At 39.0% G+C, this 25770-nt stretch overlaps 1 protein-coding gene across 1 annotated transcript in view; it reads right to left on the bottom strand.

Moving 5' to 3' along the window:
• Positions 1-6795, bottom strand: part of LOC112239595 (myelin-oligodendrocyte glycoprotein-like) — a 44350-nt gene extending 37555 nt beyond the window's left edge. Inside the window, exon 1 of the mRNA XM_042327981.1 lies at positions 6542-6795. Coding sequence (XP_042183915.1) covers positions 6542-6614 — 73 coding nt within the window. The 5' untranslated portion in view covers positions 6615-6795. The remainder of the gene's footprint in view (positions 1-6541) is intronic.
• Positions 6796-25770: the final 18975 nt, after the last annotated feature.

Raw genomic sequence — 25770 nt, 5'->3', positions numbered from 1 at the left:
ATCAGTTAGGTTGTTAGAGAAGCAGACTGGTTGTTAGTTCTATCAGTTAGGTTGTTAGAGAAACAGACTGGTTGTTAGTTCTATCAGTTAGGTTGCTCGAGAAGCAGACTGGTTGTTAGTTCTATCAGTTAGGTTGTTAGAGAGGCAGACTGGTTGTTAGTTATACCAGTTAGGTTGATAGAGAAGCAGGCTGGTTGTTAGTTCTAAAAGTTAGGTTATTAGAGAAGCAGACTGGTTGTTAGTTCTATCAGTTGGGTTGTTAGAGAGGCAGACTGGTTGTTAGTTCTATCAGTTAGGTTGTTAGAGAGGCAGACTGGTTGTTAGTTCTATCAGTTAGGTTGTTAGAGAAGCAGACTGGTTGTTAGTTCTATCAGTTAGGTTGTTAGAGAAGCAGACTGGTTGTTAGATGTATCAGTTAGGTTGCTATAGAAGAAGACTGGTTGTTAGTTCTCTCAGTTAGGTTGCTAGAGAAGCAGACTGGTTGTTAGATCTATCAGTTAGGTTGCTATAGAAGAAGACTGGTTGTTAGTTCTGTCAGTTAGGTTGTTAGAGAGGCAGACTGGTTGTTAGTTCTATCAGTTAGGTTGTTAGAGAGGCAGACTGGTTGTTAGATGTATCAGTTAGGTTGCTGTAGAAGAAGACTGGTTGTTAGTTCTCTCAGTTAGGTTGCTAGAGAAGCAGACTGGTTGTTAGATCTATCAGTTAGGTTGTTAGAGTAGCAGACTGGTTGTTAGTTCTATCAGTTAGGTTGTTAGAGAAGCAGACTGGTTGTTAGTTCTATCAGTTAGGTTGTTAGAGGCAGACTGGTTGTTAGTTCTGTCAGATAGGTTGTTAGTTCTATCAGTTGGGTTATTAGAGAAGCAGACTGGTTGTTAGTTGTATCAGTTAGGTTGTTAGAGAGGCAGACTGGTTGTTAGTTCTATCAGTTAGGTTGTTAGAGAAGCAGACTGGTTGTTAGTTCTGTCAGTTAGGTTGTTAGAGAAGCAGACTGGTTGTTAGTTCTATCAGCGAGGTTGTTAGAGAAACAGACTGGTTGTTAGTTCTATCAGTTAGGTTGCTCGAGAAGCAGACTGGTTGTTAGATCTATCAGTTAGGTTGTTAGAGGCAGACTGGTTGTTAGTTCTATCAGTTGGGTTGTTAGAGAGGCAGACTGGTTGTTAGTTCTATCAGTTAGGTTGTTAGAGAAGCAGACTGGTTGTTAGTTCTGTCAGTTAGGTTTTCGGAGAAGCAAACTGGTTGTTAGTTCTATCAGTTAGGTTGTTAGAGAAGCAGACTGGTTGTTAGTTCTATCAGTTAGGTTGTTAGAGAAACAGACTGGTTGTTAGTTCTATCAGTTAGGTTGCTCGAGAAGCAGACTGGTTGTTAGTTCTATCAGTTAGGTTGTTAGAGAGGCAGACTGGTTGTTAGTTCTATCAGTTAGGTTGTTAGAGAAGCAGACTGGTTGTTAGAGAAACAGACTGGTTGTTAGTTCTATCAGTTAGGTTGTTAGAGAAGCAGACTGGTTGTTAGATCTATCAGTTAGGTTGTTAGAGAAGCAGACTGGTTGTTAGTTCTATCAGTTAGGTTGTTAGAGAGGCAGACTGGTTGTTAGTTCTATCAGTTAGGTTGTTACAGAAGCAGACTGGTTGTTAGTTCTATCAGTTAGGTTGTTAGAGAAGCAGACTGGTTGTTAGAGAAGCAGACTGGTTGTTAGTTCTGTTAGGTTACTATTGAAGCAGACTGGTTGTTAGAGAGGCAGACTGGTTGTTAGTTACATCAGTTAGGTTGATAGAGAAGCAGACTGGTTGTTAGTTCTATCAGTTAGGTTGTTAGAGAAGCAGACTGGTTGTTAGTTCTATCAGTTAGGTTGTTAGAGAAGCAGACTGGTTGTTAGAGAAGCAGACTGGTTGTTAGTTCTGTTAGGTTACTATTGAAGCAGACTGGTTGTTAGAGAGGCAGACTGGTTGTTAGTTCTATCAGTTAGGTTGTTAGAGAAGCAGACTGGTTGTTAGTTCTATCAGTTAGGTTGTTAGTTCTATCAGTTAGGTTACTATTGAAGCAGACTGGTTGTTAGTTCTATCAGTTAAGTTGTTAGGAAGACTGGTTGTTAGTTCTATCAGTTAGGTTGCTACAGAAGCAGACTGATTGTTAGTTCTATCGGTTAGGTTGTTAGAGAAGCATTCTGGTTGTTAGTTCTATCATTTAGGTTATTATAGAAGAAGACTGGTTGTTAGTTCTATCAGTTAGGTTGCTAGAGAAGCAGACTGGTTGTTAGATCTATCAGTTAGGTTGCTATAGAAGAAGACTGGTTGTTAGTTCTATCAGTTAGGTTGTTAGAGAGGCAGACTGGTTGTTAGTTCTATGAGTTAGGTTATTAGAGAAGCAGACTGGTTGTTAGTTCTATCACTTAGGTTGTTAGAGAAGCAGACTGGTTGTTAGATCTATCAGTTAGGTTGTTAGTTATATCAGTTAGGTTGTTAGTTCTATCAGTTAGGTTGCTATAGAAGAAGACTGGTTGTTAGTTCTGTGAGTTAGGTTGTTAGAGAAGCAGACTGGTTGTTAGTTCTATCAGTTAGGTTGTTAGAGAAGCAGACTGGTTGTTAGATGTATCAGTTAGGTTGCTTTAGAAGCAGACTGGTTGTTAGTTCTATCAGTTAGGTTGCTAGAGAAGCAGACTGGTTGTTAGATCTATCAGTTAGGTTGCTATAGAAGAAGACTGGTTGTTAGTTCTGTCAGTTAATGTTGTTAGAGAGGCAGACTGGTTGTTAGTTCTATCAGTTAGGTTGTTAGAGAAGCAGACTGGTTGTTAGAGAGGCAGAGTGGTTGTTAGTTCTATCAGTTAGGTTGTTAATTCTATCAGTTAGGTTACTATTGGAGCAGACTGGTTGTTAGTTCTATCAGTTAAGTTGTTAGGGGTAGACTTGTTGTTAGTTCTATCAGTTAGTTAGTTCTATTGGTTTGATTGCTATGCAGGCTGGTTACGTTCTTATCCCTTGCTTGCTAGCTAGAAAACTACGGCTTACATGGTCATGTCAGATAGAATCCCATCAAAGTAGCTGCATTTGTTTAATCTGTTTTCTAGTGACATTTATTTGGATACATCTATGCTACTGTTAATATATAATGCCTGTTGAGGGGTGGCACATTTAATATAAATATTACTACCTACATTTCATATAAATATCACTACCTACATTTCATATATTATTTTTAGTGGCGGAAGAGAAGGTAGAATCAAGTGGATTTGGTGCATTGATGGGCTGATCTGGCCCTTAAATGGCAGGCTGCCAGATCTGGGCTGAATGACTCCGGCCTACTCTGTACAGTCATTCATTTGGGACTCAGACCGGACCCAGCTACCAGACCAGGGCCTAGTCTGTACAGTCATTCATTTGGGACTGAGACCGGACCCAGCTACCAGACCAGGGCCTAGTCTGTACAATCATTCATTTGGGACTCAGACCGGACCCAGCTACCAGACCAGGGCCTAGTCTGTACAGTAATTCATTTGGGACTCAGACCGGACCCAGCTACCAGACCAGGGCCTAGTCTGTACAGTCATTCATTTGGGACTCAGACCGGACCCAGCTACCAGACCAGGGCCTAGTCTGTACAGTAATTCATTTGGGACTCAGACCGGACCCAGCTACCAGACCAGGGCCTAGTCTGTACAGTAATTCATTTGGGACTCAGACCGGACCCAGCTACCAGACCAGAGCGGTTTTAGATCTGTAGTAACAGGAAATCAGCCCAGATGTTTGTGCTACCTGGGTACATAACTAAAAAAACATGTCTGATATGTATTGAGGTGCCCAATCGCTCTCAGGCAGTAAGTGCAGAGACCTTAAAACCGGTGTGATGTGTTCTCTCTGTCTGGTCTTGGTCAGTACCCTGCAGCATTCTGTATGTTTTACAGTACAGAGACTTTAAAACCAGTGTAATGTGTTCTCTCTGTCTGGTCTTGGTCAGTACCCTGCAGCATTCTGTATGTTTTACAGTACAGAGACTTTAAAACCAGTGTAATGTGTTCTCTGTCTGGTCTTGGTCAGTACCCTGCAGCATTCTGTATGTTTTGAAGTTGACCAGACAATATAATGTCACAGCTATAAAGATGAGTCCTCTACCTCTATAGTCATTACCCTAATCTATAATGGTACTGATATAAAGACCTATCTCTATAGTCATTACCCTAATCTATAATGGTACTGATATAAAGACCTATCTCTATAGTCATTACCCTAATCTATAATGGTACTGATATAAAGACCTATCTCTATAGTCATTACCCTAATCTATAATGGTACTGATATAAAGACCTATCTCTATAGTCATTACCCTAATCTATAATGGTACTGATATAAAGACCTATCTCTATAGTCATTACCCTAATCTATAATGGTACTGATATAAAGACCTATCTCTATAGTCATTACCCTAATCTATAATGGTACTGATATAAAGACCTACCTCTATAGTCATTACCCTAATCTATAATGGTACTGATATAAAGACCTATCTCTATAGTCATTACCCTAATCTATAATGGTACTGATATAAAGACCTATCTCTATAGTCATTACCCTAATCTATAATGGTACTGATATAAAGACCTACCTCTATAGTCATTACCCTAATCTATAATGGTACTGATATAAAGACCTATCTCTATAGTCATTACCCTAATCTATAATGGTACTGATATAAAGACCTATCTCTATAGTCATTACCCTAATCTATAATGGTACTGATATAAAGACCTTAGCTTCAGCCATATTTATGACTAAAGACAAGACGTTTTACAATCTGAATTCTTTGTATCTCTTCAATTCAGACCTGAATCTGTCTTTACCTCGGTGTTCACTAACCCTTTTCCTAACATTAAATTAATTAAACTAATTATCCTAACCTGCTATGAAACAGTCACTGCCATATTGAAGTATTGTGTAAATACGGACACCACCCTACAGCACCACCACCCTACAGCACCACCTTACAGCACCACCACCCTACAGCACCAATACCCTACAGCACCACCACCCTACAGCACCACCACCCTACAGCTCCACCACCCTACAGCACCACCACCCTACAGCTCCACTACCCTACAGCTCCACCACCCTACAGCACCACCACCCTACAGCACCACCACCCAACAGCACCACCACCTTACAGCACCACCACTCTACAGCACCACCACCCTACAGCACCACCACCCTACAGCACCACCACCCTACAGCACCACCACCCTACAACACCACCACCCTACAGCACCACCTTACAGCACCACCACACCCCAAACTGTCCTGTCTGTCACGGACACCACCCTACAACACCACCACCTTACAGCACCACCACCCTACAGCACCACCACCCTACAGCACTACCTTACAGCACCACCACACCCCAAACTGTCCTGTCTGTCACGGACACCACCCTACAGCACCACCACACCCCAAACTGCCCTGTCTGTCACAGACACCACCCTACAGCACCACCACCCTACAGCACCACCACACCCCAAACTGTCCTGTCTTCCACGGACACCACCCTACAGCACCACCACCCTACAGCACCACCACCCTACAGCACCACCACACCCCAAACTGTCCTGTCTGTCACGGACACCACCCTACAGCACCACCACACCCCAAACTGCACTGTCTGTCACAGACACCACCCTACAGCACCACCACCCTACAGCACCACCACACCCCAAACTGTCCTGTCTGTCACAGACACCACTCTACAGCACCACCACCTTACAGCACCACCCTACAGCACCACCACCCTACAACACCACTACCCTACAGCACCACCACCCTACAGCACCACCACACCCCAAACTGTCATGTCTTCCACGGACACCAACCTACAGCACCACCACACCCAAACTGTCCTGTCTGTCACGGACACCACCCTACAGCACCACCACCCTACAGCACCACCACTCCCCAAACTGTCCTGACGGTCACGGACACCACCCTACAGCACCACTACCCTACAGCACCACCCACACCCCAAACTGTCCTGTCTTCCACGGACACCAACTTACAGCACCACCACCCTAAAGCACCACCACACCCCAAACTGCCCTGTCTGTCACAGACACCACCCTACAGCACCACCACCCTACAACACCACCACCCTACAGCACCACCACCCTACAGCACCACCACCCTACAGCACCACCACACCCCAAACTGTCCTGTCGGTCACAGACACCACCCTACAGCACCACCACCCTACAGCACCACCACACCCCAAACTGTCCTGTCTTCCACGGACACCACCCTACAGCACCACTACCCTAAGGCACCACCACACCCCAAACTGTCCTGTCTTCCACGGACACCACCCTATAGCACCACCACCCTACAGCACCACACCCAAACTGCCCCGTCTGATTCAACGACAAGACATCTACATTTCCTGCACTCGGTTTTGATCCTGCACTTGAATTCTCCCCGTTTCTTTCTTAATAATATTTAATAATATTAATATTATGTTCAGATAATAAAACAGCCTACAGGCTAAACAATGAAGGAATAATGTTGTGTCCTACCTATCGTTATCAATGAAACACTGATGAACAGAATCCCAAAACACCAGACCGCCGAGGTCGGAAAAGTCTTCATTTCACGAACAAAACAAGTCTGTCTCCAAGGTAAAGCTGTTTGTAACTGGTGAATAAAACTATTAGGAGTTTAGAAACATAAACCAAAACAGTTGAAAGGCTAATTTGGCAACAAACAGAATGTAACACGACGTCTGTTCCAGAAATAACGGAGGAAAAGGGTGGTGGAGTTTCACACTTTACTTTCACTTTCACTTACAGTGCTTCTAGTTGCATATCATCTCGCGATATCTAGCTCCATCTAGTGTTCTGATATGGACATTAACTTCATGTCATCTCGCGATATCTAGTTCCATCTAGTGTTCTGATATGGACATTAACTTCATGTCATCTCGCGATATCTAGCTCTGTCTACTGTTCAGATTTTTTTTTAAATGTAACCTTGGCAAGTCAGTTAAGAACAATTAAGACAACCTACTCCGGCTAAACCCGGACGACGCTGGACCAATTTAAAGTCCTATGGGACTCCCAATCACGGCAGGCTGTGATACCCTGGTTTGATTCCAGGCTGTGTCTGTAGTGACGCCTCAAGCACTGCCTTGAGACCGCTGCGCCTCTCGGGACATATTGGAACAATAGTGAATATTAGGAAGCCCTGATACAGACAGGCTTTGTCAAATGTCCTAAAAACAGACGTGCACAAATAGGAATCGTGAAATAAATGTGACAACAAGTAGGCTGTAGTAATTATTTCAACTTGCAACAAACTTGCGATGTGAAATTTTCCTATGAATGTTGATCATATAAAATGTGACTTTCACTGTCAGTTGTAGTCTAGCTGATGTGAGCAGTATGGCAGAAATTACACTAATTTTATCAGAGATGTTGTCATGTTGTGTTGCTACCATGCTGTGTTATAATGTGATGCTGCCTTGCTATGTTGTTGTCTTAGGTCTCTCTTTATGTAGTGTTGTGTTGTCTCTCTTGGCGTGATGTGTTTCTTGTCCTATATTTTTATTTAATTTATTTGTATTTTTAATCCGCAGGAGGCCTTTTGGTTGGCCGTAATGGTAAATAAGAATTTGTTCTTAACTGACTAAAAACTTTATTTGTCACATGCACCGAATAAAACAAGTGTAGACTTTACAGTGAAATGGTCACATGACCAGCCCTTAACCAATAGGTGTAGACCTCACAGTGAAATGGTCACATGACCAGCCCTTAACCAATAGGTGTAGACCACTAGGAGCGCTCCTATTTTCTCCTTTGCTTATGGCCTTATAGAGTTGGTCTTAGTGCCAGCTTCGTTCTGTGGTGGTAAATAGTATGAATAATATAGATGAGAACTCTCTTGGTATATAGTGTGGTCTACAGCTTATCGTAAGGCCCTGGGGGCTGTAGGGGGAACCTGGAATGGAGCATTTAGAAGAAACTCAAGGCCCTGGGGGCTGTAGGGGGAACCTGGAATGGAGCATTCAGAAGAAACTCAAAGCCCTGGAGGCTGTAGGGGGAACCTGGAATGGAGCATTCAGAAGAAACTCAAGGCCCTGGGGGCTGTAGGGGGAACCTGGAATGGAGCATTCAGAAGAAACTCAAGGCCCTGGAGGCTGTAGGGGGAACCTGGAATGGAGCATTTAGAAGATACTCAAGGCCCTGGGGGCTGTAGGGGGAACCTGGAATGGAGCATTCAGAAGATACTAAAGGCCCTGGGGGCTGTAGGGGGAACCTGGAATGGAGGATTTAGAAGATACTCAAGGGAAGTGAATGAAATTAAAAACAGAGTGGTTGTGATGTCATTCAGAACAGATTAATAACAGGCTACATGATTGAAGAAAATCATTTATTTAATTCTATATGCTACAAAGACAAAAGCAATATCTTACCAGGATGATTAATTGAAAAATAATGGTTTTGCACAAAACACAATAAAACAAAAGCCCTACATTAGTTACGTTGAAACAAAATAACATAATGAGACCAAAATGGGAAAATATAGTAAATAATTATAATAATTGAATTCTCCTCTCCTGTATGTTTTCTATCTCTGTAACATGTAATGGTATAACATTATACTGAACCTGTAACAATAATGCCTGAACCACAACACCTATCAGTTGATCTGTATAGACATGAAAAGTGAAGGCATTTACAATGTATCAACCATAATGCTATACAGTATATGACCAGTATATGACTGATGTTAAAGGACAGCTGCTGAATGAATAATACAACACACATTATATTAAAACACATTCCAATCAGAATAATACATGTATCAGTTAATAGATCACATTTGATCAAATGCCACCATTGTTCCAGCAGGTGGAGCTACAATGTAACAACATACAGCATTGTGACTCACAGTTCTATATTAGAATTCCATGAGTTCCATTCTGATGGTTGTTATGGTGATCAGGTGATCTCAGCCTCACTCTTCTTCAACACGATCACCTGTTCAACACAGAAGTAGTTCATCAGTGTGGCCATGTATTTACTTATCCAATACAGAACCACTTAGAAATGTAAATCATATCAGATGAATTACTAGTCAATACTGTGCTACTTAGAATTCTATCAAATTACTTCCAATGGGGCTCCTGCTTATGTCCAGTTCTCCCTTATCAATACCAGGGTTATTTACTAATTATCAATATGAGGGCAATTTACCATTTATCAATATAGGGCTACATACTAATGATCCATACCTGGGCTTTTTACCATTTATCAAAACCAGCACTATTTACTATTTATCAATACCAGCTCTCTCCAATCAATACCAGGGCTAATTTACTATTTATCGATACCATTCACTCTACTTCTACTAAGAGGTAACATAATATAGTACACACTGTGTTCAGAATACCATATTGTGGTAGTTGACTCTAATCCATCCTACTTTCTACTTCTACTAAGAGGTAATGTAATATAGTACACACTGTGTTCAGAATACCATATTGTGGTAGTTAATCCATCCTACTTTCTACTTCTACTAAGAGGTAACATAATATAGTACACACTGTGTTCAGAATACCATATTGTGGTAGTTGACTCTAATCCATCCTACTTTCTACTTCTACTAAGAGGTAATATAATATAGTACACACTGTGTTCAGAATACCATATTGTGGTAGTTGACTCTAATCCATCCTACTTTCTACTTCTACTAAGAGGTAATATAATATAGTACACACTGTGTTCAGAATACCATATTGTGGTAGTTAATCCATCCTACTTTCTACTTCTACTAAGAGGTAATATAATATAGTACACACTGTGATCAGAATACCATATTGTGCCCCTGCAGCTGTTGTGTTGTTAGGTAGAAACTCACCTAATTGTTCTTGGTGTGTCTTCCTGGGTACCCTGGTTTCACCTAAACAGACAGTTATCAACACTTTAAAACATGGATGTATCAGAGCCACAGTTATCAACACTTTAAACATGGTTCAATTAGAGATACAGTTATCAACACTTTAAAAATGCTTCAATCAGAGATACAGTTATCAACACTTTACAACATGGTTCAATCAGAGATACAGTTATCAACACTTTAAACATGGTTCAATCAGAGATACAGTTATCAACACTTTACAACATGGTTCAATCAGAGATACAGTTATCAACACTTTACAACATGGTTCAATCAGAGATACAGTTATCAACACTTTACAACATGGTTCAATCAGAGATACAGTTATCAACACTTTACAACATGGTTCAATCAGAGATACAGTTATCAACACTTTACAACATGGTTCAATCAGAGATACAGTTATCAACACTTTACAACATGGTTCAATCAGAGATACAGTTATCAACACTTTACAACATGGTTCAATCAGAGATACAGTTATCACAACACTTTACAACATGGTTCAATCAGAGATACAGTTATCAACACTTTACAACATGGTTCAATCAGAGATACAGTTATCAACACTTTACAACATGGTTCAATCAGAGATACAGTTATCAACACTTTACAACATGGTTCAATCAGAGATACAGTTATCAACACTTTACAACATGGTTCAATCAGAGATACAGTTATCAACACTTTACAACATGGTTCAATCAGAGATACAGTTATCAACACTTTACAACATGGTTCAATCAGAGATACAGTTATCAACACTTTACACCATGGTTCAATCAGAGCTACAGTTATCAACACTTTACAACATGGTTCAATCAGAGCTACAGTTAATCAACACTGCAGCTAGTTACAGCAAATAAATACATGTTAATAAAACGTCAGCACATATTTCTTGGGCAGGATTTAGAATTTTGAATTTTGAATGAATGAGCTTTATTTGGTAGTGTTGGATAGAAAACACTCTAAAGTTTCCAAAACTGTTAGAATAATTTATGTGAGTGTAACAGTGCTGATATGGCAGGCGAAAACCTGAGAAAAATCCATCCAGGAAATGGAATTATTTTCACGTGGCTGTTTTTCAACTCAACGCCTAAAGAGAATGCAATGGGTTAGGAATCAGATTGCAGATCCTAGATGTTAAAACCTCTTGGTGTTCGGGGGCAGTATTTTCATTTTTGGAAAAAAAAACATTCCCGTTTTAAACGGGATATTTTGTCAGGACAAGATGCTAGAATATGCATATAATTGACAGCTTTGGATAGAAAACACTCTAAAGTTCCAAAACTGTAAAAATATTGTCTGTGAGTATAACAGAACTGATGTTGCAGGCGAAAGCCTGAGAAAAATCCAATCCGGAAGTGCCCCAGGTTTTGAAAGCACTGCGTTCCAATGACTCCCTATTCAGCTGTGAATGTACCATCAACGAGCTTACGCTTTCTACGTATTCCCCAACGTGTCTACAGCATTGTGACGTATTTTTACTCATTTCTGTTGAAGAATAGCCGTAAAACACCTTGAGGATGGATTCTAAACAACGTTTGTCATGTTTCTGTCGATATTATGGAACTAATTTGGAATAATACGTTTGCCTGCTGCTAGCAAGGCATAATGCTATGCTAGGCTATGATAAACTTACACAAATGCTTGTCTAGCGTTGGCTGTAAAGCATATTTTGAAAATCTGAGATGACAGGGTGATTAACAAAATGTTAAGCTGTGTTCCAATATATTTCACTTGTGATTTTCATGAATAGGAATATTTTCTAGGAAGATTTATGTCCGTTGCGTTATGCTAATTAGTGTCAGATGATGATAACGGTCCCGTTCACGGGATGGGCGTCACTACAGGTTAACAGTCTTTAGACATGGTTTCAGGCTTTTATTTTGAAAAACAACAAGTAAAACACCATTTTGGTAAGTATGCAGACCTGATTTGGGCGCTCCCATGAGTTGGTTATTTTTCCTTTCTTTTGAAAACGGTATTGTCCGGTTCAAATGTTATTGATTATAAGACAATTAACAACCTGAGGATTAATTATAAACATCATTTGACATGTTTCGACAAACTTTTTTATTTTACCCCCTTTTCTCCCCAATTTCGTGGTATTCAAGCCGGAAGCCAGCCGCACCAATGTTTCGGAGGAAACACCATTTACCTGGTGACCTTGGTTAGCATGCACTGCGCCCGGCCCGCCACAGGAGTCACTAGTGCGTGATGAGACAAGGACATCCCGGTTGCGACAGAGCCTGGGCGCGAACCCAGAGTCTCTGGTGGCACAGCTAGCGCTGCGATGCAGTGCCCTAGACCACTGCACCACCCTGGAGGCCCGTTACTTTACCGTTACTTTAAGAATGTTTTTGTCTGCCTGTTGTGACCACTTTGAGCCAGTGGATTACTGAACAAAATGTGCGAACAAAAGAGAGTTTTTGGGACATAAAGAGGGACTTTATTGAATTTTTTTTATTTTTACTGTGTAACTGGGAGTCTTGTAAGTGCAACCATATGAAGATCATCAAAGGTAAGTGATTCATTTTATCGCTATTTCTGACTTTTGTGACTCCTCTACTTGGCTGATAACTTTAGGTAATGTTTTGCTAGCTGAGAGCAGTTTTCCTTTAACCTCGTTGAGCATTCTGCACTGTGAGCTTGCAGTCATCGTTGCAGATGGCCACTCCTAGGGAGAGTAGCAACAGTGCTGAACTTTAACCATTTACAGACAATATGTCTTACCGTGGACTGACGAACATCAAGGCTTTTAGAGATACTTTGTAACCCTTTGCAGCTTTATGCAAGTGAACAATCTCTAATCTTAGGTCTTCTGATATCTCTTTTGTTTGAGGCATGGTTCACATCAGGCAATGCTTCTTGTGAACAGCAAACTCAAATTTGCAGCTCTAACCAATATCTCCAATCTTGTCTCAAGACTCCAGGTTAGATGACTACAAACTCCAAATTCGTTGGACAAGTCATTAGCCTAGTGGTTCACATATGTTTTCCAACCTACACTGTGAATGTTTAAAATACGTATTCAATATAGACAAGAAAAATACAATAATTTGTGTGTTATTAGTTTAACCCTTGTGTAGTCTTAACATCATGTATACTCCCCTTGTCCTAAGGGTAAAAAAACCTGCCTTCACTAAACCCCTAAAATAAAGCATCTTAAAAACTTATTTGGGATCCTTCCACGGGACGGTTGAGGTAACGTAGGCTAATGCCATTAGCATGAGGTTGTAAGTAACAAGAACATTTCCCAGGATATAGACATTTCTGATATTGGCAGAAAGCTTAAATTCTTGTTAATCTGCACTATCTAATTTACAGTAGCTATTACAGCAAAATAATACCATGCTATTGTTTGAGGAGAGTGCACCATTTTGAACATGAAAAGTTATTCATAAACAAATTAGGCACATTTGGGCAGTCTTCAAACAAAATGTTGAAAAGCAATGCAATGGTTCATTGGATCAGTCTAAAACTTTGTACATACACTGATGCCATCTAGTGGCCAAAATCTAAATTACTGACCTGGGCTAGAATAATACATTATGGCCTATCTCTTGCATTTCAAAGATGATGGTACAAAAAAATACAAAATAACGTTTTTTTTCTTCTTTTACCAACAAACAACACGATTACATCATTCATTTCAAACATCATGCTACATCAGTCATATCAAACACAGCATACTACATCATTCAAAACAAACACAACATGCTACATAATTCATAACAAACACAACATGCTACATCATTCATAATGAACACAACATGCTACATCATTCATAATGAACACAACATGCTACATAATTCATAATGAACACAACATGCTACATCATTAAAAACAAAGACAACATCATGCAACATATTTCATAACAAACACAACATGCTATATAATTCATAACAAACACAACATGCTACATCATAACAAACACAGTATGCTATATTACTCATAGCAAACAACAGGCTACATCCATCTTAACAAACACAACATGCTATAGGCATTCATAACAAACAACATGCTACATCATAACAAACACAGCATGCTACATCACAACAAACATAACATGCTACATCATTCTTAACAAACACATCACAATACATGACTCATAACAAACACATCTTGCTACATCATTTATAAGAAACAACATGCTACATCATTCATAACAAACACAAAATAATACATCACTTATATCAAAAACAACATTTTACATCATTCATAACAAAGAACATACTGCATATTTCAAAACAAACATGCTACATCATTCATTGCAAACTCAATATGCTACATCATTCATATCAAACACAACATGCTACATCATTCATATCAAACACAACATGCTACATCATTCATATCACAACATGCTACATCAATCATAACAAACACAACATGCTACATCATTCATATCAAACACAACATGCTACATCATTCATATCACAACATGCTACATCAATCATAACAAACACAACATGCTACATCATTCATATCAAACACAACATGCTACATCATTCATATCACAACATGCTACATCAATCATAACAAACACAACATGCTAGATCATTCATATCAAACACAACATGCTACATCATTCATAACAAACACAACATGCTACATCATTCATAACAAACACAACATGCTACATCATTCATATCAAACACAACATGCTACATCATTCATATCAAACACAACATGCTATATCATTCATATCAAACACAACATGCTACATCATTCATATCAAACACAACATGCTACATCATTCATATCAAACACAACATGCTACATCATTCATATCAAACACAACATGCTACATCATTCATATCAAACACAACATGCTACATCATTCATATCAAACACAACATGCTACATCATTCATATCAAACACAACATGCTACATCATTCATAACAAACACAACATGCTACATCATTCATATCAAACACAACATGCTACATCATTTATATCAAACACAACATGCTACATCATTCATAACAAACACAACATGCTACATCATTCATAACAAACACAACATGCTACATCATTCATAACAAACACAACATGCTACATCATTCATAACAAACACAACATGCTACATCATTCATAACACAACATGCTACATCATTCATAACAAACACAACATGCTACATCATTCATAACACAACATGCTACATCATTCATATCAAACACAACATGCTACATCATTCATATCAAACACAACATGCTACATCATTCATATCAAACACAACATGCTACATCATTCATATCAAACACAACATGCTACATTATTCATATCAAACACAACATGCTACATAATTCATATCAAACACAACATGCTATATCATTCATATCAAACACAACATGCTACATCATTCATATCAAACACAACATGCTACATCATTCATATCAAACACAACATGCTACATCATTCATATCAAACACAACATGCTACATCATTCATATCAAACACAACATGCTACATCATTCATAACAAACACAACATGCTACATCATTCATATCAAACACAACATGCTACATCATTCATAACAAACACAACATGCTACATCATTCATAACAAACACAACATGCTACATCATTCATAACAAACACAACATGCTACATCATTCATAACAAACACAACATGCTACATCATTCATAACAAACACAACATGCTACATCATTCATAACAAACACAACATGCTACATCATTCATAACAAACACAACATGCTACATCATTCATATCAAACACAACATGCTACATCATTCATATCAAACACAACATGCTACATCATTCATATCAAACACAACATGCTACATCATTCATATCAAACACAACATGCTACATCATTCATATCAAACACAACATGCTACATCATTCATATCAAACACAACATGCTACATCATTCATAACAAACACAACATGCTACATCATTCATAACAAACACAACATGCTACATCATTCATAACAAACACAACATGCTAATCATTCATAACAAACACAACATGCTACATCATTCATAACACAACATGCTACATCATTCATAACAAACACAACATGCTACATCATTCATAACACAACATGCTACATCATTCATATCAAACACAACATGCTACATCATTCATAACAAACACAACATGCTACATCATTCATATCAAACACAACATGCTACATCATTCATATCAAACACAACATGCTACATCATTCATAACAAACACAACATGCTACATCATTCATAACAAACACAACATGCTACATCATTCATAACAAACACAACATGCTACATCATTCATAACAAACACAACATGCTACATCATTCATAACAAACACAACATGCTACATCATTCATAACAGACACAACATGCTACATCATTCATAACAGACACAACATGCTACATCATTCATAACAAACACAACATGCTACATCATTCATAACACAACATGCTACATCATTCATATCAAACACAACATGCTACATCATTCATATCAAACACAACATGCTACATCATTCATAACAAACACAACATGCTACATCATTCATAACAAACACAACATGCTACATCATTCATAACAAACACAACATGCTACATCATTCATAACAAACACAACATGCTACATCATTCATAACACAACATGCTACATCATTCATAACAAACACAACATGCTACATCATTCATAACACAACATGCTACATCATTTATAACAAACACAACACGCTACATCATTCATAACACAACATGCTACATCATTCATAATATACAGTTGATGTCGAAAGACACCTTAGCCAAATACATTTAAACTCAGTTTTTCTCAATTCCTGATATTTAATCCTAGTAAACATTCCCTGTCTTAGGTCAGTCAGGATCACCACTTTATTTTAAGAATGTGAAATGTCAGAATAATAGTAGACAGAATGATTTATTTCAGGTTTTATTTCTTTCATCACATTCCCCGTGTCAAGTGTCAGTGTGCAGAAGGTAGGACAGAGTCAGGCGCAGGACACAGACCTGAGTAAGAAAATGACTTTACTCGAATAAATCACAAAATAATTCCACGGAGGGAAAATACTGCAGCTCACAGAAATAGTGAACACTTAACAAAACCATGTTGGAACCAGAGGGTTAAATAAGGAATAAATAATGATGTAATGGGAACCAGGTGTGTCCAATCAAGACAAAACAAATGGACAAAACGTAGTTCGGTGGCGGCTAGAAAGCCGGTGACGTCGACCACCGAATGCTGCTTCGGACGAAGTCGTGACACCCAATTTGTCAGAAGTTTACTCAATTAGTATTTGGTAGCATTGCCTTTAAATTGTTTAACTTGGATCAAACATTGTCTGTCTGTCTTCACTGCTGAGTAGACAGGGTCTGGAATGACCTTCTGACCTGTGTCTCTGTCTGTCTGTCTTCATCGCTGAGTAGACAGGGTCTGGAACAACGTTCTCTGAAAGAAATACATAAACAGGTTACAACTAGTGACACAGTAAAAACACATTTACTTCAGAAAGTGTTGTTAGTCTCTCCCTTCTTCCTACCTCTCCTCCTGTTGTGTTGTCTTTTCTCTGTGTGGTTGATGTCAGCATAGGTCACATCACCTGGACCAGATCCACCTGGAACGAAACACAGGAGAGAGAGAGAGGATATTAACAGAGACTGGACCAGATCCACCTGGAACTAAACACAGGAGAGAGAGAGGATATTAACACAGACTGGACCAGATCCACCTGGAACTAAACACCTGGACCAGCTGAGAGAGGATATAGAGAGGATAGTCACATTAACACAGACTGGACCAGCTGAGAGACGACAGTCACATTACCACAGACTGGACCAACTGAGAGAGGATAGTCACATTAACACAGACTGGACCAGCTGAGAGAGGATATTAACACAGACTGGACCAGCTGAGAGACGACAGTCACATTAACACAGACTGGACCAGCTGAGAGAGGATAGTCATATTAACACAGACTGGACCAGCTGAGAGAGGATAGTCATATTAACACAGACTGGACCTGATTTGGTGCTGATGTTCACCTGAGAGAGGTTGGTAGCATGATGTACATACATCAACAGTATCCTCTCGGACACTCTAGACCATCCAATATGCACACCGCCCCAACAGGTCCACAGCAATCTCAATCGCACTTTACACTTCCCTTTCCCACCTGGACAATAAGATAATAACCTACATAAGAATGTTGTTCATTGACTGAGCGTTCAACACGATAGTGCCCTCAAAGCTTATCAAAAAGCTAAGGACCCTGGGACTAAACACCTCCCTGGATCCTGGACTTCCTGACGGGCCGCCCCCAGGTGGGAAGGGTAGGCAACAACACATCTGCCACGCTGATCCTCAACAACCTCTCCCTCAATGTGAGCAAGACAAAGGAGCTGATCATGGACTACAGGAAAAGGCCGAACAGGCCCCCATTAACAACGACGGGGCTGTAGATGAGCGTGAGAGCTTCAAGTTCCTTGCTGTTCACATCACCAACAAACTATTATCGTCCAAACATACCAAGACAGTCGTGAAGAGAGCACGACAAAACCTTTTCCCCCTCAGGAGACTGAAAAGATTTGGTATAGGTCCCCAGATCCTCAAAAGGTCCTACAGCTGCACCATTGAGTGCATCCTGACCTGTTGCATCACCGCCTGGTATGGCAACTGCTCGTGATCTGACCATAAGGCGCTACAGAGGGTAGTGCGAACGGCCCAGTACATCACTGGTGCAAAGCTGCCTGCCATCCAGGACCTCTACACCAGGCAGTGTCAGAGGAAGGCCCTAAAAATTGTCCAAGACAACAGCCACCCAAGTCATTGGTTAGAGCCTGTAAGTCAGCATTTCACTGTGAGGTCTACTACACCTGTTGTATTCAGCATTTCACTGTAAAGTTTACACCTGTTGTATTCAGCATTTCACTGTGAGGTCTACACCTGTTGTATTCAGCATTTCACTGTGAGGTCTACACCTGTTGTATTCAGCATTTCACTGTGAGGTCTACACCTGTTGTATTCAGCATTTCACTGTGAGGTCTACACCTGTTGTATTCAGCATTTCACTGTAAAGTTTACACCTGTTGTATTCAGCATTTCACTGTGAGGTCTACACCTGTTGTATTCAGCATTTCACTGTGAGGTCTACACCTGTTGTATTCAGCATTTCACTGTGAGGTCTACACCTGTTGTATTCAGCATTTCACTGTGAGGTCTACACCTGTTGTATTCAGCATTTCACTGTGAGGTCTACTACACCTGTTGTATTCAGCATTTCACTGTGAGGTCTACACCTGTTGTATTCAGCATTTCACTGTGAGGTCTACTACACCTGTTGTATTCGGCGCACGTGACAAATAAACTTTGATTTGATTTGTGGTGTTATAGTGTTATACAGTATTACAGTACCTGTGGTGTTATAGTGTTATACAGTATTACAGTACCTGTGGTGTTATAGTGTTATACAGTATTACAGTACCTGTGGTGTTATAGTGTAATACAGTATTACAGTACCTGTGGTGTTAGTGTTATACAGTATTACAGTACCTGTGGTGTTATAGTGTTATACAGTATCACAGTACCTGTGGTGTTATAGTGTTATACGGTATTACAGTACCTGTGGTGTTATAGTGTTATACAGTATTACAGTACCTGTGGTGTTATAGTGTTATACAGTATTACAGTACCTGTGGTGTTATACAGTATTACAGTACCTGTGGTGTTATAGTGTTATACAGTATTACAGTACCTGTGGTGTTATAGTGTTATACAGTATTACAGTACCTGTGGTGTTATAGTGTCATACAGTATTACAGTACCTGTGGTGTTATAGTGTTATACAGTATTACAGTACCTGTGGTGTTATAGTGTTATACAGTACTACAGTACCTGTGGTGTTATAGTGTTATACAGTATTACAGTACCTGTGGTGGTATAGTGTTATACAGTATTACAGTACCTGTGGTGTTATAGTGTTATACAGTATTACAGTACCTGTGGTGTTATAGTGTTATACAGTATTACAGTACCTGTGGTGTTATAGTGTTATACAGTATTACAGTACCTGTGGTGTTATAGTGTTATACAGTACTACAGTACCTGTGGTGTTATAGTGTTATACAGTATTACAGTACCTGTGGTGTTATAGTGTTATACAGTATTACAGTACCTGTGGTGTTATAGTGTTATACAGTATTACAGTACCTGTGGTGTTATAGTGTTATACAGTATTACAGTACCTGTGGTGTTATAGTGTTATACAGTATTACAGTACCTGTGGTGTTATAGTGTCATACAGTATTACAGTACCTGTGGTGTTATAGTGTTATACAGTATTACAGTACCTGTGGTGTTATACAGTATTACAGTACCTGTGGTGTTATATTGTTATACAGTATTACAGTACCTGTGGTGTTATAGTGTTATACAGTATTACAGTACCTGTGGTGTTATAGTGTTATACAGTATTACAGTACCTGTGGTGTTATAGTGTTATACAGTATTACAGTACCTGTGGTGTTATAGTGTCATACAGTATTACAGTACCTGTGGTGTTATAGTGTTATACAGTACCTGTGGTGTTATACAGTATTACAGTACCTGTGGTGTTATGGTGTTATAAGGTAATACAGTACCTGTGGTGTTATAGTGTTATACAGTATTACAGTACCTGTGGTGTTAGTGTTATACAGTATTACAGTACCTGTGGTGTTATAGTGTTATACAGTATTACAGTACCTGTGGTGTTATACAGTATTACAGTACCTGTGGTGTTAGTGTTATACAGTATTACAGTACCTGTGGTGTTATACAGTATTACAGTACCTGTGGTGTTATAGTGTTATACAGTATTACAGTACCTGTGGTGTTATACAGTATTACAGTACCTGTGGTGTTAGTGTTATACAGTATTACAGTACCTGTGGTGTTATACAGTATTACAGTACCTGTGGTGTTATAGTGTTATACAGTATTACAGTACCTGTGGTGTTAGTGTTATACAGTATTACAGTACCTGAGGTGTTATAGTGTTATACAGTATTACAGTACCTGTGGTGTTATAGTGTTATACCGTATTACAGTACCTGTGGTGTTATAGTGTTATACAGTATTACAGTACCTGTGGTGTTATAGTGTTATATAGTATTACAGTACCTGTGGTGTAATTCAGTATTACAGTACCTGTGGTGTTAGTGGTATACAGTATTACAGTACCGGTGGTGTTATACAGTATTACAGTACCTGTGGTGTTATAGTGTTATACAGTATTACAGCACCTGTGGTGTTATAGTGTTATATAGTATCTCAGTACCTGTGGTGTTATAGTTTTATAAGGTATTACAGTACCTGTGGTGTTATACAGTATTACAGTACCTGTGGTGTTATAGTGTTATAAGGTATTACAGTACTTGTGGTGTTATACAGTATTACAGTACATGTGGTGTTATAGTGGGATACCGTATTACAGTACCTGTGGTGTTATAGTGTTATACAGTACTACAGTATCTGTGGTGTTATAGTGCTATACAGTATTACAGTACCTGTGGTGTAATACAGTATTACAGTACCTGTGGTGTTAGTGTTATACAGTATTACAGTACCTGTGGTTTTATAGTGTATACAGTATCACAGTACCTGTGGTGTTATAGTGTTATAAGGTATTACAGTACTTGTGGTGTTATACAGTATTACAGTACATGTGGTGTTATAGTGGGATACTGTATTACAGTACCTGTGGTGTTATAGTGTTATACAGTACTACAGTATCTGCGGTGTTATAGTGCTATACAGTATTACAGTACCTGTGGTGTAATACAGTATTACAGTACCTGTGGTGTTAGTGTTATACAGTATTACAGTACCTGTGGTTTTATAGTGTATACAGTATTACAGTACCTGTGGTGTTAGTGTTATACAGTATTACAGTACCTGTGGTGTTATAGTGTTATACAGTATTACAGTACCTGTGGTGTTATAGTGTTATACAGTATCACAGTACCTGTGGTGTTATAGTGTTATAGGGTATTACAGTACCTGTGGTGTTATAATGTTATACTGTATTACAGTACCTGTGGTGTTATAGTGTTATACAGTATCACAAAAGCTGTGGTGTTATAGTGTTATACAGCATTACAGTACCTGTGGTGTTATACAGTATTACAGTACATGTGGTGTTATAGTGTTATACAGTATTACAGTACCTGTGGTGTTATAGTGTTATACAGTATGACAGTACCTGTGGTGTTATAGTGTTATACGGTATTACAGTACCTGTGGTGTTATAGTGTTATACAGTATTACAGTACCTGTGGTGTTATAGTGTCATACAGTATTACAGTACCTGTGGTGTTATAGTGTTATAAGGTATTACAGTACCTGTGGTGTTATACAGTATTACAGTACCTGTGGTGTTATAGTGTTATACAGTATTACAGTATCTGTGGTGTTATAGTGTTATATAGTATCTCAGTACCTGTGGTGTTATAGTTTTATAAGGTATTACAGTACCTGTGGTGTTATACAGTATTACAGTACCTGTGGTGTTATAGTGTTATAAGGTATTACAGTACTTGTGGTGTTATACAGTATTACAGTACATGTGGTGTTATAGTGGGATACCGTATTACAGTACCTGTGGTGTTATAGTGTTATACAGTACTACAGTATCTGTGGTGTTATAGTGCTATACAGTATTACAGTACCTGTGGTGTAATACAGTATTACAGTACCTGTGGTGTTAGTGTTATACAGTATTACAGTACCTGTGGTTTTATAGTGTATACAGTATCACAGTACCTGTGGTGTTATAGTGTTATAAGGTATTACAGTACTTGTGGTGTTATACAGTATTACAGTACATGTGGTGTTATAGTGGGATACTGTATTACAGTACCTGTGGTGTTATAGTGTTATACAGTACTACAGTATCTGTGGTGTTATAGTGCTATACAGTATTACAGTACCTGTGGTGTAATACAGTATTACAGTACCTGTGGTGTTAGTGTTATACAGTATTACAGTACCTGTGGTTTTATAGTGTATACAGTATTACAGTACCTGTGGTGTTAGTGTTATACAGTATTACAGTACCTGTGGTGTTATAGTGTTATACAGTATTACAGTACCTGTGGTGTTATAGTGTTATACAGTATCACAGTACCTGTGGTGTTATAGTGTTATAGGGTATTACAGTACCTGTGGTGTTATAATGTTATACTGTATTACAGTACCTGTGGTGTTATAGTGTTATACAGTATCACAAAAGCTGTGGTGTTATAGTGTTATACAGCATTACAGTACCTGTGGTGTTATACAGTATTACAGTACATGTGGTGTTATAGTGTTATACAGTATTACAGTACCTGTGGTGTTATAGTGTTATACAGTATGACAGTACCTGTGGTGTTATAGTGTTATACGGTATTACAGTACCTGTGGTGTTATAGTGTTATACAGTATTACAGTACCTGTGGTGTTATAGTGTCATACAGTATTACAGTACCTGTGGTGTTATAGTGTTATAAGGTATTACAGTACTTGTGGTGTTATACAGTATTACAGTACATGTGGTGTTATAGTGGGATACTGTATTACAGTACCTGTGGTGTTATAGTGTTATACAGTACTACAGTATCTGTGGTGTTATAGTGCTATACAGTATTACAGTACCTGTGGTGTAATACAGTATTACAGTACCTGTGGTGTTAGTGTTATACAGTATTACAGTACTTGTGGTTTTATAGTGTATACAGTATTACAGTACCTGTGGTGTTAGTGTTATACAGTATTACAGTACCTGTGGTGTTATAGTGTTATACAGTATTACAGTACCTGTGGTGTTATAGTGTTATACAGTATCACAGTACCTGTGGTGTTATAGTGTTATAGGGTATTACAGTACCTGTGGTGTTATAATGTTATACTGTATTACAGTACCTGTGGTGTTATAGTGTTATACAGTATCACAAAAGCTGTGGTGTTATAGTGTTATACAGCATTACAGTACCTGTGGTGTTATACAGTATTACAGTACCTGTGGTGTTATAGTGTTATACAGTATTACAGTACCTGTGGTGTTATAGTGTTATACAGTATTACAGTACCTGTGGTGTTATAGTGTTATACCTTATTACAAGACCTGTGGTGTTATAGTGTTATACTGTATTATAGTACCTGTGGTGTTATAGTGTTATACAGTATTGCAGTACCTGTGGTGTTATAGTGTTATAGAGTATTACAGTACCTGTGGTGTTATACAGTATTACAATGCCTATGGTGGTATAGTGTTATATAGTATTACAGTACCCGTGGTGTTATAGTGTTATACAGTATTACAGTACCTGTGGTGTTATAGTGTTATACAGTACTACAGTAACTGTGGTGTTATAGTGTTATACAGTACTACAGTACCTGTGGTGTTATAGTGTTATATAGTACTACATTACCTGTGGTGGTATAGTGTTATACAGTACTACAGTACCTGTGGTGTTATAGTGTGATACAGTACTACAGTACCTGTGGTGTTATACAGTATTACAGTACCTGTGGTGTTATAGTGTTATACAGTATTACAGTACCTGTGGTGTTATAGTGTTATACAGTATTACAGTACCTGTGGTGTTATACAGTATTACAATGCCTATGGTGGTATAGTGTTATATAGTATTACAGTACCTGTGGTGTTATATTGTTATACAGTATTACAGTACCTGTGGTGGTATAGTGTTATACAGTATTACAGTACCTGTGGTGTTATAGTGTTATACAGTATTACAGTACCTGTGGTGTTATAGTGTTATACAGTATTACAGTACCTGTGGTGTTATAGTGTTATACAGTATTACAGTACCTGTGGTGTTATAGTGTTATACAGTACTACAGTACCTGTGGTGTTATAGTGTTATACAGTATTACAGTACCTGTGGTGTTATACAGTATTACAGTACCTGTGGTGTTATAGTGTTATACAGTACTACAGTACCTGTGGTGTTATAGTGTTATACAGTATTACAGTACCTGTGATGTTATACAGTATTACAGTACCTGTGGTGTTATAGTGTGATACAGTACTACAGTACCTGTGGTGTTGGAGGTCTTCACTGCAGAGTAGACTGGATCAGCTCCTGGAGACTTCTCTGGAGGAGACGAGACAACAGGTTGAAGACATAAAGACATTGTACTGTGTGTGTGTGTGTATGTGTATGTGTGTGTGTTTGTTGGACGTGTGTGATTTTATGTTTGTATGTGTGTGGACGTGTTTATCTATAAGTAAAGACCAGAAGTCCCCACAAGAAATGTAAACAAACACAAATTTGACCAAATAAGGACATTTTGTTGGTTCCCCCAAGGTCAGAAGCTGTTTCTATGCAATTTTAGGGTTAGGGTTAGGAGCTAGGGTTAGGGTTAGGGTAAGGAGCTAGGGATAGTTTTAGGGTTAGGGTTAGGAGCTAGGGTTTGGGTTAGTTGTAGGAGCTGGTGTTAATTTTACTGTTAGGGTTAGGAGCTAGAGTTAGGGTTAGGGTTAGTTTTAGGGTTAGGGTTAGGAGCTAGGGTTAGTTTTAGGGTTAGGGTTAGTTTTAAGGTTAGGGTTAGGAGCTAATGTTAGTGGGTTAGGGTTAGGGATAGGGTTAGGGTTAGTTTTAGGGTTAGGAGCTAGGGTTAGTTTTAGGGTTAGGGTTAGGAGCTAGAATTAGGGTTAGGTTTAGTTTTAGGGTTAGGAGCTAGGGTTAGCGTTAGTTGTAGGAGCTAGGGTTCGTTTTAGGGTTAGGGTTAGTAGCTAGGTATAGTTTTAGGGTTATGGTTTAAGAGCTAGGGGTAGGGTTGGGGGCTAGGGATAGTTTTAGGGTTAGGT

The sequence above is a fragment of the Oncorhynchus tshawytscha genome, linkage group LG10 (assembly GCF_018296145.1).
Source record: "Oncorhynchus tshawytscha isolate Ot180627B linkage group LG10, Otsh_v2.0, whole genome shotgun sequence".
Taxonomy (NCBI): Eukaryota; Metazoa; Chordata; class Actinopteri; order Salmoniformes; family Salmonidae; genus Oncorhynchus; species Oncorhynchus tshawytscha.
This window is presented reverse-complemented; position numbering and strand designations above follow the sequence as displayed.